Source organism: Sphaeramia orbicularis, chromosome 8 (assembly GCF_902148855.1).
Source record: "Sphaeramia orbicularis chromosome 8, fSphaOr1.1, whole genome shotgun sequence".
Taxonomy (NCBI): Eukaryota; Metazoa; Chordata; class Actinopteri; order Kurtiformes; family Apogonidae; genus Sphaeramia; species Sphaeramia orbicularis.
In genome coordinates this window covers 41,799,594-41,811,219 of record NC_043964.1, presented here as the reverse complement: position 1 = coordinate 41,811,219, position 11,626 = coordinate 41,799,594, and the positions used below count along the sequence as shown (strand labels likewise).

General features: G+C 41.1%; 1 protein-coding gene across 1 annotated transcript; it reads right to left on the bottom strand.

The window, feature by feature from the left end:
* Positions 1–8,416: 8,416 nt before the first annotated feature.
* On the bottom strand, positions 8,417–11,405 carry LOC115423354 (galectin-1-like). Its single transcript, XM_030140100.1, has 5 exons — positions 11,310–11,405; positions 10,398–10,473; positions 10,158–10,237; positions 8,981–9,152; positions 8,417–8,762 (listed from the first exon to the last, which is right to left on the bottom strand). Exons 2-5 carry the CDS (start codon positions 10,404–10,406, stop codon positions 8,616–8,618), a joined length of 408 nt encoding a protein of 135 aa, XP_029995960.1. The 5' UTR covers positions 10,407–10,473; positions 11,310–11,405; the 3' UTR covers positions 8,417–8,615.
* Between the last annotated feature and the right edge of the window lie 221 nt (positions 11,406–11,626).

Here is an 11,626-nt window from a genome sequence, read left to right as displayed (position 1 = left end):
AATTGATGGCTTGTGTTTGGATGGAGGTTCTCCACAAACAAGGCTTTAAAGGTTGGGTCTTCCTCCATTTCAGGCTCATTGCGAGCTCTGAAATATGTTTTCCTCAAACGTGTATAATACACTTGAGGAGGTTCTTGTCTGCCCTGTTTAATGGCCAAAGCTGCAGATAAACCAGTAGCTGCCTCTGGGTCCTCAAACTCCTTTGTCAGGGCTTGACAGAGGGCCTGGAAGTTTGATTGGACATGGGCAGGCTGGCGGTCTATGAAATTCTTCACTTCGCGACTAGATGTGATTTTAATTAAGTAAATTCTGTCTTGTAGTGTCGCGTTTGGGTACCTTTCAAGGTGGAAATCAATGTCTTTTAAGTATGCAGCTGTATCGTGAGACCTGTTGGGTCTGGGTTCAAAGCGTGAGATAATGCGAGCAATTGTGTCCAAGTCTTTTACAGACATGCTGGACTGAAGCTTGGGCTCGGTGAGAGCACTGACCCCTTGTGGAGTCGGGCTCGTGGGCGCATATGCAGCCTGGACCGTGGGGTTGACGGTCACAGGTAAGGAAGGCGGGGCTTCCCAGGAAGGTCCCGATTGGGACAGCCTACTAGGCTTGATTGTTTCGAGTGAGTCCACTAAAGCTGGACTAGGAGGGCTCCTAAGAGGAGTGTGGCTAGACTCTTCTAGCTTTAGCTGGCGGACTAATAGAAGCTCTTTTTGAGTTTTATTTAACTCATCTGCTTGTTGTTGGTTTTGTTGTTGCAACTGGTTGATGCTATCTTGAGCTGCTAACAACTGGGATTTGAGACTTACTATTTGGCTCAAATCTTGGGTTCGCTGTTGGTGGAATTGACTTACTTTATCATTGAGTCTTTGGATTTTAGTGTGAGCTTGTTCCAGTAGGGAGTTTGCTCTGTTGTGATCAAATTGGAGTTTAAGAAACTCTTCCAGAGGCGGTCGCTCAGCGACGTCAGCTAAGGTTATTTCTAGTTCAGCTATTTTTAGAGCGGCTGCTCGTAATTCCACATCCTTGTTGAGGATGGCTTCCTGACTTGCTTTGAGGGCTGTTATTAGTTTATGGATTTCTCCACTGGTTGCAATACCATGTTGGGAAGGAGTGAAACTCCTTAAGTCTGGTCCAGACTGGGCAGAGGAAGGTCTTGCTTCTTCTCCAGGCAGTTGAACTGACAGACCTCTCAGTCGTGACTCAGCGTCGGTGCGCTGAGCTTGGGCATTGAGCAGTTGTGCTTCCACTATTTGGAGACACTCAGTTACTTGAGTTAGCTGAGCTTTCAGTTGTGCTTGGTTGCTTTGTTCAGTGATTAGTTGTGCTTTCACCCAATCATAATCTTGGTCTATGATCTTTAATTGGGCAACCACATTGAAAAACATAGGTAGGAAATCTTCAGTTAGGGTATTGATGACTTGGGTCAAAGTACCAATATTGCCATACTGGCTTAGACTCTCGGCGTATTTTGCCGTTTTGAGAATTGAAGGCTTATTTGATTTTATTATATGCTGGATAGCTTTTGGAAAGTATAAGTAGTTAATGCGAAAAGGACAAAAAACAATAAAACACAAAAATAAAAAATTTAAAAGGATTAAAAACATTTTTTCTTTTTTTTATAAAAAAAAAATTCATTTTATAAAATAACTACTTACAAATTATTGTTATACCTAAAGGACTTGTTTATAAAGCGTATTATTGATAATCTAAACCTTTTGTTTTAGTTGAGTTGGTTTTATTTTGGGATTTAGATTTTAATTGTAATTAAGTTTAATTGAATTAAGCTATTGTTGTAAGCCCTATAAAATATGATTAAAATTGAAAATGTTAAATAAAGTTGTTAATGCATTTGTAAATAAAGGTGAAAGCACAAAAGTCCAAATTGTTTTAATTTTGATTTTCAATTTAAAAGAAAATTGTGTAAATTTGTAAAAAGAAGTGAATTAATTAATGAATCAATTAATTAATTTTGTTTTAATGTTGATTAAAGAGATTAAATGCATTGAGTTGCAGCTCATTAATGACTGTTAATCTGTTTGGTTCACTGCAGACTGTCGTTTATTTTTGTTATTCCACTTTGCGAACACTAGGGGCGCTGTTAAATTGTGACCACAGAGAAGAGCTTTGGCTACTTTGTTAGCCAAAGGAAGTTAGCATTACTGGGGTTCCAGAGGCTTTGCCCCAACCAAGATGGCGGGGGTACGTCACCAGAAATGACGAGGCTCTAGGTCAGTGATTACGTCACTAACAAGGTGGCAGATTACGCCCAACAAAGTTCACGCTAACGCTTTTAGCTTCAACAAACACATTTGAAACAGTGTTTAACAATGCACAAAAGTACGGTCAGGGTCTCGACACGTTACTTTACCACTCAGCACACAAGTACACGCCCTGTCTTGTGCCGCGGACACAAAGACACGCGTTTTACATGCACAACAAAGGAGTAGCTCAAGGCTACCAGTTAGCAAGAGCTAAAAACAAACCCTACTTTACTTCAGGCTTTACAAAGGAATCTCACAGTTTGTACAACTATTCCAACACTAGCGTACAGTGACTGGGATTCATTCCAATGCAATATTTAGCATGCGTGGATATTTTAATCAACCTCCGTTGTGTTGGACAACGTTTGAAACTTTCCCGTTAGCTACTCCGAAAGTTCAGAAGCGGTTATGTCAAAAGTTAGTTTCCAACTAGAATTCGTAGTCTGGATTAACTTTGACTTTAAGGCCTTTAACAAATGTGATGCGGAGAGATTCATCCACCACCACGCATGCAAAAACAAACATCAGCTTGTTCCCTTTAGATACAAGCTATTACACACACGGTCAGAGCCGTGAATATGTCAACATACAATTATCTAACGTTAACTCCGGCTAGAATTCGTAGCACGGGCTAACTTTAGACTTCAGGATCCTTAGACACATACGGTACAGAGAATTCGTCTGTTACCCAGTGTAATGCAACAACAAATAGCAGCTTTTCAGCAAAGGCACAAGCGCTATTACACACACGGTCGGAACCGTGGATAGGTCAACACACTCCTATTTAAACTCCGGTTACAACCGGGGTGTTACAAACTTCGTAAAATGAGTTACAGATCTGTTTAACTGTGTAGAAGTGTGTATCAGCTGTTCAGTAGCCTAGCAACGGCACCTCAAACGAAGAACCACGTGGTCAGAGCACACGCACACACAGACTCACAGCAGCGTCAGACAGAGAGAGAGAGAGAGAGAGAGCAGCTTCGAACGATCGTCAGAGAAAACAACAATAAACCTTAATACTTGTGTACTGTTTTTCACCACAGGTTATGAATTGTCAGCCTACCCAGGGACGCCAAATAACTGTAGCAAGAATAGGATACCAAATTATTTATTAATTGAGTGTTGATTTATTGATTAATTTAATTATAGATTTATAACTAAGATTAAACTTAAATCAACCCAAAACAATAATTTGGAAATCTTGCAAAGGCTGATAGTTCGTTGACTGCACAGTGAACCCAAGTGTGAAAATATACAGTACACAAGCACAACTGAGGCAATGGATTTATACACATATAAATAATTTATTAACTGAACTAAGACACACAAATAACATAGAGACAAGAGACAAATATGATAAAAGGAGCAGGAGATTATGGACAGGAGAATACGTAGATTAAGTTGGCAGATAGCTATATTCAAGATATTATAATGTTAGTGAGGTTACGTTGAGGTAAACCTACTTAAACTGGAATAACACCAACTCAGATAAATCAGGAGCAAGTTTTCTTACAAGTTAGAGGCCTTCTGAAGGATGCAGGCTGGAGAGGCCTTGACAGAGAACGGATGCAGTCTTCTGACGGAGTTCGAAGCAGGAACAGGCTGTGAAGTGATGTGCTTGCGCTGGAGGCCTGAAGGTCTGGAGGTCTGAAGTTCTGCTGGCTGGAGGAGGTGCACAGCTGGCTCTGGCGGCTGGTTCTGGAAAGCTCGCCAGGAGAAGTGGAGAACAGCGAAGATGGTAAAGCTCTTGGAGAGCTCAGAAGGTGGAACAGCTCTGAGAGCCAAGGAGATGGTCAAGCTCTGTGAGAACCCAGAAGATGGACAAGACTCATGTCGCTGAAGTTGAGAGCAGCGAGAGTAGAAAAGCTCAGCTCTGATGAAAAGTTGGTTTCATTTACTTTTATAGTTTTGCCAAAAACCAACTCGGCACACCTCCCTTGTGCATATTGATGAGTCATCGATGCCTTTGGGCGTTGCCTTCTTTGTCTGTTTCGGCGGGAATCCAACGTCCTCGTGCATATTCACGAGTCGTTTGCATATCTCAGTATCACGTTTCTCTTCCCTCTTGGGAAGACAGAGGGGGAGAGGACAGCGTGCAGACTTGTAAGAAAACTTTGCATCCTTAAATAAGATCCTTAAAAAAGATCACTTAAACTTTATACATCACCTGTAACCTCACTTCAGCCTAAGTAAGACAACAGCATGATTCTCAGACATATTACAATCAGTAATACTCTTACTTTCAGTATAGTTCACTGTGAACATGATCAGGACACATATATATGAAACCACAGGTCAGGCAAATGGCTTAAGTATTACGTGCATAAAAGAGTTAACGTGCTGAGTTAATCAACATTAACACATAATGTAATACATTATTAACATGGTACATATAGTGATTTTGGTTATTCAGTCTATTTCTTCTTCTGGGTTCATCTTCACCTCTGGATAACAACATAATAAAACACAGATGTTGAGAGGACAAAGTCGGCTCAGTGTAAACACAAGTTCCGGGGTGCTCTCAATTACCACGACGGGAAATGACTCTTGATGAAGAACAGAAGACAATGGCTGAGGAAGTATTTTTTAAGTCCATTAGGCTCATTCCTTAAGATCATCTGTCTTCGTAAATGTCATTTGCAGAGGATGTCCGTGCATTGACCTGATAACCAACCAATCAGCATGGTTGTTCAGGAATTTGGTTTGACCCAGAGAGGAAGATAATATAATTTATAATTCTGTTTTCGACTCTGTTCACTCACTCCACCGTCGTGAGGCTACACAGCCATCTTCTGTGTTGCCCTTTGGACCACCTTCATGGAGATACTGTGATAATGTACATGTTTTCTGAACTTGCCCAGACACGTGGGTAGAGGAGAGATCTTGTAGGTTTAAAGCAGGGGTCAGCCACCCTGGTCCTGGAGAGCCACTATCCTGCATTTTTTAGACGTTTCCCTCTTCCAGCACACCTGACGGTTGTTATCAGGCTTCTGCAGAGCTTGATGATAGGCTGATCATTTGAATCAGGTGTGTTGGAAGAAGGATACATCTAAAACATACAGGATAGTGGCTCTCCAGGACCAGGGCTGCTGACCTCTGGCTTAAAGGATAACTCACTTTATTTTCCCTGTAGGAAGTTCAGGCTCTGCATTTCAACCATCTTAACATACACACAGTACAATTAGCATTAGCATTAGCACACATTATAGAAGCAGTGAGCTGCCATTGAAGGTTCAGGGACCATCTCCAGCTCTTCTTCAGAACTGTGGTCAGGACCAGCGACAGGACAATTAACCAAGACTCATGGCAAAAAGTTTTGGGAATGACAGGTTTTGGTTCTGCAAAACGTACTTCCAAAATTTTTTCTGTTTTTTATTTTCTACATTAAAGGTCCCGTATTATGCTATTTTTCAGTCACGTCATATAGGTCTCAGAAGCCCAAAAACATAGTATTTAAGTTTGTTTGCCCCAAAATCATCCTTTTTTCGGAGTTTCAGCGGTCGAAAAAGTCCCTCTCACCAGCCCTCCTAAGAACAGTCTGTTTCTGGGCCTGCTTCCGGGTATGCAAATGAATGCATCTGTCCACGCCCACTCCCCCTCCCCTCTCTGGGAGAGGACGCGGCTTCCGCTAGCGGTACTACGCGCTAATGTTGACTGTGAAGCCATGGCTCTCTCGTCTACAATACACGTCTCAGACAGAACGTCTTTCCAAACACTGGCTTTCTTTGCCTTGAGGCGTGATTGAGCCCCGACGGAAAACGGCGGTGTTGTGTCGGGTTCGTGGACCTGACACGGAAAGACGCCTGCCGCTACTAATGCAGGCAGCTACTAACAAGCTTGATGCTAACTATACTGATGCCAACCACAAAAGGCCCGTGTTCAAAGTAGTTCTGTTGAATGTCTCTTGATATTATCAGCTCTTGCATGTTATCGGGGACGCAAACGTTAGCAGCAGTAACCGAGCTATGTTAGCTGCCATGCTAACGTTAGACGTACACATCAACACCCACCAGCTTATCCGTAATGTAGGGTTATGCAGTAAAGATACAAAAAAATGATAAGAACTTACATCTCCCACACTTGTACTTGGGTCACGAAGCGTTGGTACTGCGTCCTTCTGGATTCGGAGTCTTTGTGCTAAGCCGGAGCTGTATGGGCCCATGTTAAAAAACACTTGTCCGTGAAATGCCGGGGACACACATACAAGTGTTTGGGAATGTTGTTTGGTCCATGAGCATCACAGATAGAATCCAGCCACTTTTTACGGAGAGGCTCGGAAGTGGGGAGCAAAAATAAACTATGGTGTTGGTGTGTGCAGCCAACAACACCACAACTTGCGTGTCTCGCCTTCGCCATGTTTGTTGTCCAAGAGGTACTTTGCCAGGGCGGGGCTCGCTTTGCGAGGGTGGGGGCACAGTCAGGGGGAGGAGTTAAATCCGCTTATGTCGTCATAAACGGAGCCAACTCAAACTCGGCCGTTTGAGCAGGCATTTTAACAACATGTGGTGTTGCAAGGCAGGGAGGAAACAGACAGTTTTCAAATTCTAACCTCATAATGAGGCTACTGCAACACACACTACTGTAAGAAAACTGTCACAAAGTCAGATTTGCATAATACGGGACCTTTAATTGGTTTATTTACTTACTTTCGTCACATCCAGTGAAAAGGGGGAAACTGATGGAAGAAGATCGACTTTAATTTAACTAATAGTGTTTACACCAAAAAACTCTTCTTCAGTGGAACAGTTTAGACTCATTCATTGGTATCTGCACAGATTTTTTCATCACCTAAAATAAAGTTTTACATGTACCGCATTATGACAAATGACTCATGTGTTGTCTGCTGCCCTCGTGTGGTCATATTTGGAAACTGTATTTTTATTTAAATAAAGTTGGCGTTAATACTCATGACTCTGTACTTCCGGTTATTACTTTCAAAATAAAGGTTAATAATTTTGTGGCGAGTTGAGCACTACAATGAAAAACTTCATACTGTCAGCAAATGAATGAATTAGTTTCAAAGAAATTTAATGACAAATAAATCACATTTAAAAATTCATTGGTGTCATTCTCAAAACCTTTGGCCACGACTGTATGCGTATTTGTATTTTTCCTGGAGCATCAAAAAAAAACCTGCATGGTGTGGAGAGAATAGAAAAGGATCCAGTCCAGCTGAGAGCTGACCCCTAAACCTTCCTCCTGTGAGGTGGAAGAGCCAACCACTGCCACCAGCAGTGACACTCTGAACCCAAGCTGGAAAAAAAAAACTAAGCTATCAAGTTAACCTCATAAAGCACCGCAGTTTTAAAATGCAAGAAGTACTGTACTGATGTAGTTACCAGCATAATTCAGTCAACACAACTCACAACACCAGGTTTGTGACTTAAATAGGTTACGTTTTTCATTAGATTAGAGTTTTTGTCGTCAACCTCTCATTTAACTGAGTGATGGTAATGGGTCTTCTCTTACTTTTATTGAACTCTCAGAGGTCAGAGTTGACATCACAAGGTGAGACTTTGTTGTGTTACCATTTTTTTTTTCTACTGTAAAAAACAGTAATTCTGATTGAGGTTCTTGTGGTTTTAACTGTTCACATTGATGAACATAATTTACAGTTACAGTACATGGATTTCTTATATTATTTCATAAAATAAACCTTTTTCTAGCTTCAGTGGTAATTTGCATTTAAAAATCATGTAAAATCTCAGTTTTAAGATCAATCTGCTCAATTTTATTTGAAACAAGGCTTTGAGAATATGTTTGTAAAATATACACAGATTTACACTGTTTACACTGTGTCGTCTTCCCTCTCTTACTAATTCTCCAACTTCAATGCAAAAGAAATCTACAAACTCAGATCTTGATAGGGAAGAAAAAGTGAAAATCCAGCACACCAGAACATCTCATGAATCCTCAAAGCATTTCCTTAAAGTTTTCTTCATCTTTTGCACACATGCAGCTGTAGATCTTCACTGTAGAACTTGATCCACTGTTGTGGTTTCTGGTGGATGGAAGGTAAGGTTTGGTCCTGCTAAACTTCTCCCAAAAATGGTGTCATTTCAAAAGTTATATTTATTCACTTTGAGCACAATCTTATGTAGTACTGAAGGCATGTTTTAATGGACCAAACAAAGACATTGACTAAAAAATTTGCTTTTCGTCAACATATTTATTATTTTTTCAAGCATTGAAATCCAGTTCTAGTCTGTTTTTAATAGAGGCCGTTAAGGCTACAGATGATTCAGGTCCAACAACTGTTTAAGACTAATTTTTTTAACAGTCATAGTTAATATCATTAATACTTCTGACACTGATTTTAATCAAACTGATGAACACAGTACGAGTCCAGAAAGTCTCTCAGCAGATCTTGAAGGATGTGAGCTTTAAGTCTCCTTTAACTCTGATGTAGTTGATAACATCCATGTCTGCCCGGTTTGGGAATCTGACTTCTTGTCCATCAGGAAGCTCCACCTCAAACATGTCTCCAGTTAGTTTTAATACAATCTGACAGAGAAAAGGAAAGATGATTTGAGATAACATAGATGATACATAAACCTATAGAACATGAGCTACTGATACTTATGGGTGTGAGTATAAACTATTATATCCAGTATATACTAGTGAAGGCAGGTCTCTAAGCCTCTGGTCCTTTAGTCAAACCCTCCACATCACTTTTCACAGACTGTGTAACATCTTTTCTTCCTTCAGACAAGTTTTCTCACCTTGACATCAGTGCCTTTGTGTAGGGGGTTGTGTATTTCTCTTTTCTCGTCACCCCAGCAGCCTGCGGTCTTTGAGTTGCACACGAGAACAGTTCCATCAATGTCATCATTAAAACGAGGGTTGAAGTGCAGAGCCAGGTCCTCTGGGTCACAGCCGAGGTCGATCTGGAATCTGAGTGGATCACATATTAATAAGCCTGAGTGTGACTGCAAGCTCTTCTACGTCTCATACATTTCACTGCAGCAATAAACTACAAAGTACAGTCTACTCTCGTTAAACCGCCCGCCGTTATACCGCCATTTCCGCTTATCGCCATCCGCCAGCCCAGTTCCATGCACAAACAGCACTTACACAGTCTACTGTCGTTATACCGCCAACTTCCGTTCACGGCCAAATTGGCGGTATAGCGAAAATGGCGTTACAACGGGTTGCGTCCATAATGTGCATGTCTTTACTATATGATGTCTATGCTGCCTCCGTTAACCCGTTCTAATTGCGTTTCTAAATAAATCTTGATTCTGTTATGTTGTAAGGCAGGGATCGGCAACCTTTAACACTCAAAGAGCCATTTCGACCCGGTTTCCACGGAAAAGACAACACTGGGAGCCGCACCTCGGAGGTGCCACGGTGGCGCACCTCGGAGGTGCCGCGCCGCGCCGCTGGCGGTATAACGGTCGGGAAATCAATGGTATAAGTGTTGTTTGTGCATGGAACTGGGCTGGCGGATGGCGATAAGCGGAAATGGCGGTATAACGGCGGGCGGTTTAACGAGAGTAGACTGTACCATTGATTTCCCGACTGTTATACCGCCAGCGTCGCGGCGCGGCACCTCCGAGGTGCGGCTCCCAGTGTTGTCTTTTCCGTGGAAACCGGGTCGAAATGGCTCTTTGAGTGTTAAAGGTTGCCGATCCCTGCTTTACAACATAACAGAATCAAGATTTATTTAGAAACGCAATTAGAACGGGTTAACGGAGGCAGCATAGACATCATATAGTAAAGACATGCACATTATGGACGCAACCCGTTGTAACGCCATTTTCGCTATACCGCCAATTTGGCCGTGAACGGAAGTTGGCGGTATAACGAGAGTAGACTGTACCTACATTTATATCAGAACATAAATTGTCTTCACTGAATAAATTAAACAAACTAAATATGAGCTTTTGATTATTTTACCTCTCAGCATCATGCAGAATAATGCCCTTTACTTTGAGCTGATCTCCAGCTCTCAGAGCCACATTCTTCAGTTCAAGTTCCTGCAAAACAGTCAAGGATCAATCATAAAATTTGCTTTAACTGTTCATTTCAATGGTAACAATCAAATAATTATTTCTGACAGGATTTTTAAACACAAACAATTCGGATTATTAAAATCTATAATCTCTGCAGAGATATAAAACCAAAGGAACACCATACCATGCTCATGTTTGGTGCTGGCTTTGGTGAAAAGTCCTCAAAGTGATGGATGACGGTCCTGACTCAGTCTTCTCTCCTGGGAAGAAAAAAGGAGTACGACAGGGAAGTTTCCTTCAGTTTATAGAAGGACGCAGAATCATTAAGAGGATTTGGCAGTAGTCATATGGTCCTCCTTCCCTCTGTGATCACTGAGTGTGTTTATCAGCTCTGTAGTAATACACTCAAGTGTTAAAATACTTGAATGCATTTAAGGACCTGTTTCAGTCTGTTCATGCTGATCTAATCATTCAGTGTTTTTTATTGACACTTTGAGATGACATTCTTCTGTTTCTGATGTCTTTATCTGTGGATACACATCACTATAGTGTCACCTCTATTTTGATCCACGCAGTGATGATCCTTTATGAGTTTGGATAAGATAAGGTTAACATTGAGACCAATATCTTAAAATAGAGATAGAGACCCTCATTTATCAACCCATGACAGGAACGTGCGCAGAAATCATATTCCAACTACGTTCACGTGCACAAAAAAAATCCGATTTCGCCAATTACATCTGGCGTGTAACAGCTGAAAACAATCATCTTATCATCACGCGCCTGCTCATTCTGCTCCTGCCCCTTGAGTTTACGACAGAGAGATGCGGAATACGACTGACTGAGAAAACTTCTGTGATCTCTAAATAGAAAATATTACATAAAGCTGAACCAATAAGCCTGGAGAATGACATCAAAGTAAGTCAGTAAATTACAGTATGGAAATAAATCATTGCTACTAAACTCCAGCTGAGGTTAGAATATTTATTTTATACACCCGTAGCCTACTCTGCATGTAATAGTAGGTTTAATTTAAGAACCTATTCTGCAGTTCTTCATAAATAGGTGAAGGAAAATGGTCTGACCAGAAACATACCATTAAATAGTGTTTTTTGGAAGAGAGCAGCCGGATCCCAGTCTAGTACTGATTCAGACTAAATATTTAGCCCATTTGTACCTGATCCGCTTCAATAGCGGACATGACGCAGTGTGTTTCAGTTGGATAATGTAAAAAAACTAAAAAGCAGCTGTTATTTTATTTAGACTTTATTCTATCCATATTTACTATAGTTTGAATACTGGACTAAAGTGATGACTTAGATGCTGTTTCTTTGTAAGTTGCTTTGATGGATGCTGATCTCCGCACAGTTGCATGTGGCAAAAGACACAAGTCATAATCATTTACCATATTCA

Excerpts from the sequence above, each read along its gene's own strand:
- LOC115423354 (XM_030140100.1), bottom strand. Across the intron at positions 9,153-10,157 it reads ATTCTGCATGATGCTGAGAG|ATTCCAGATCGACCTCGGCT; the intron begins GTAAAATAATCA and ends TGATCCACTCAG. Across the intron at positions 8,763-8,980 it reads ACAAAGGCACTGATGTCAAG|ATTGTATTAAAACTAACTGG; the intron begins GTGAGAAAACTT and ends TTTCTCTGTCAG.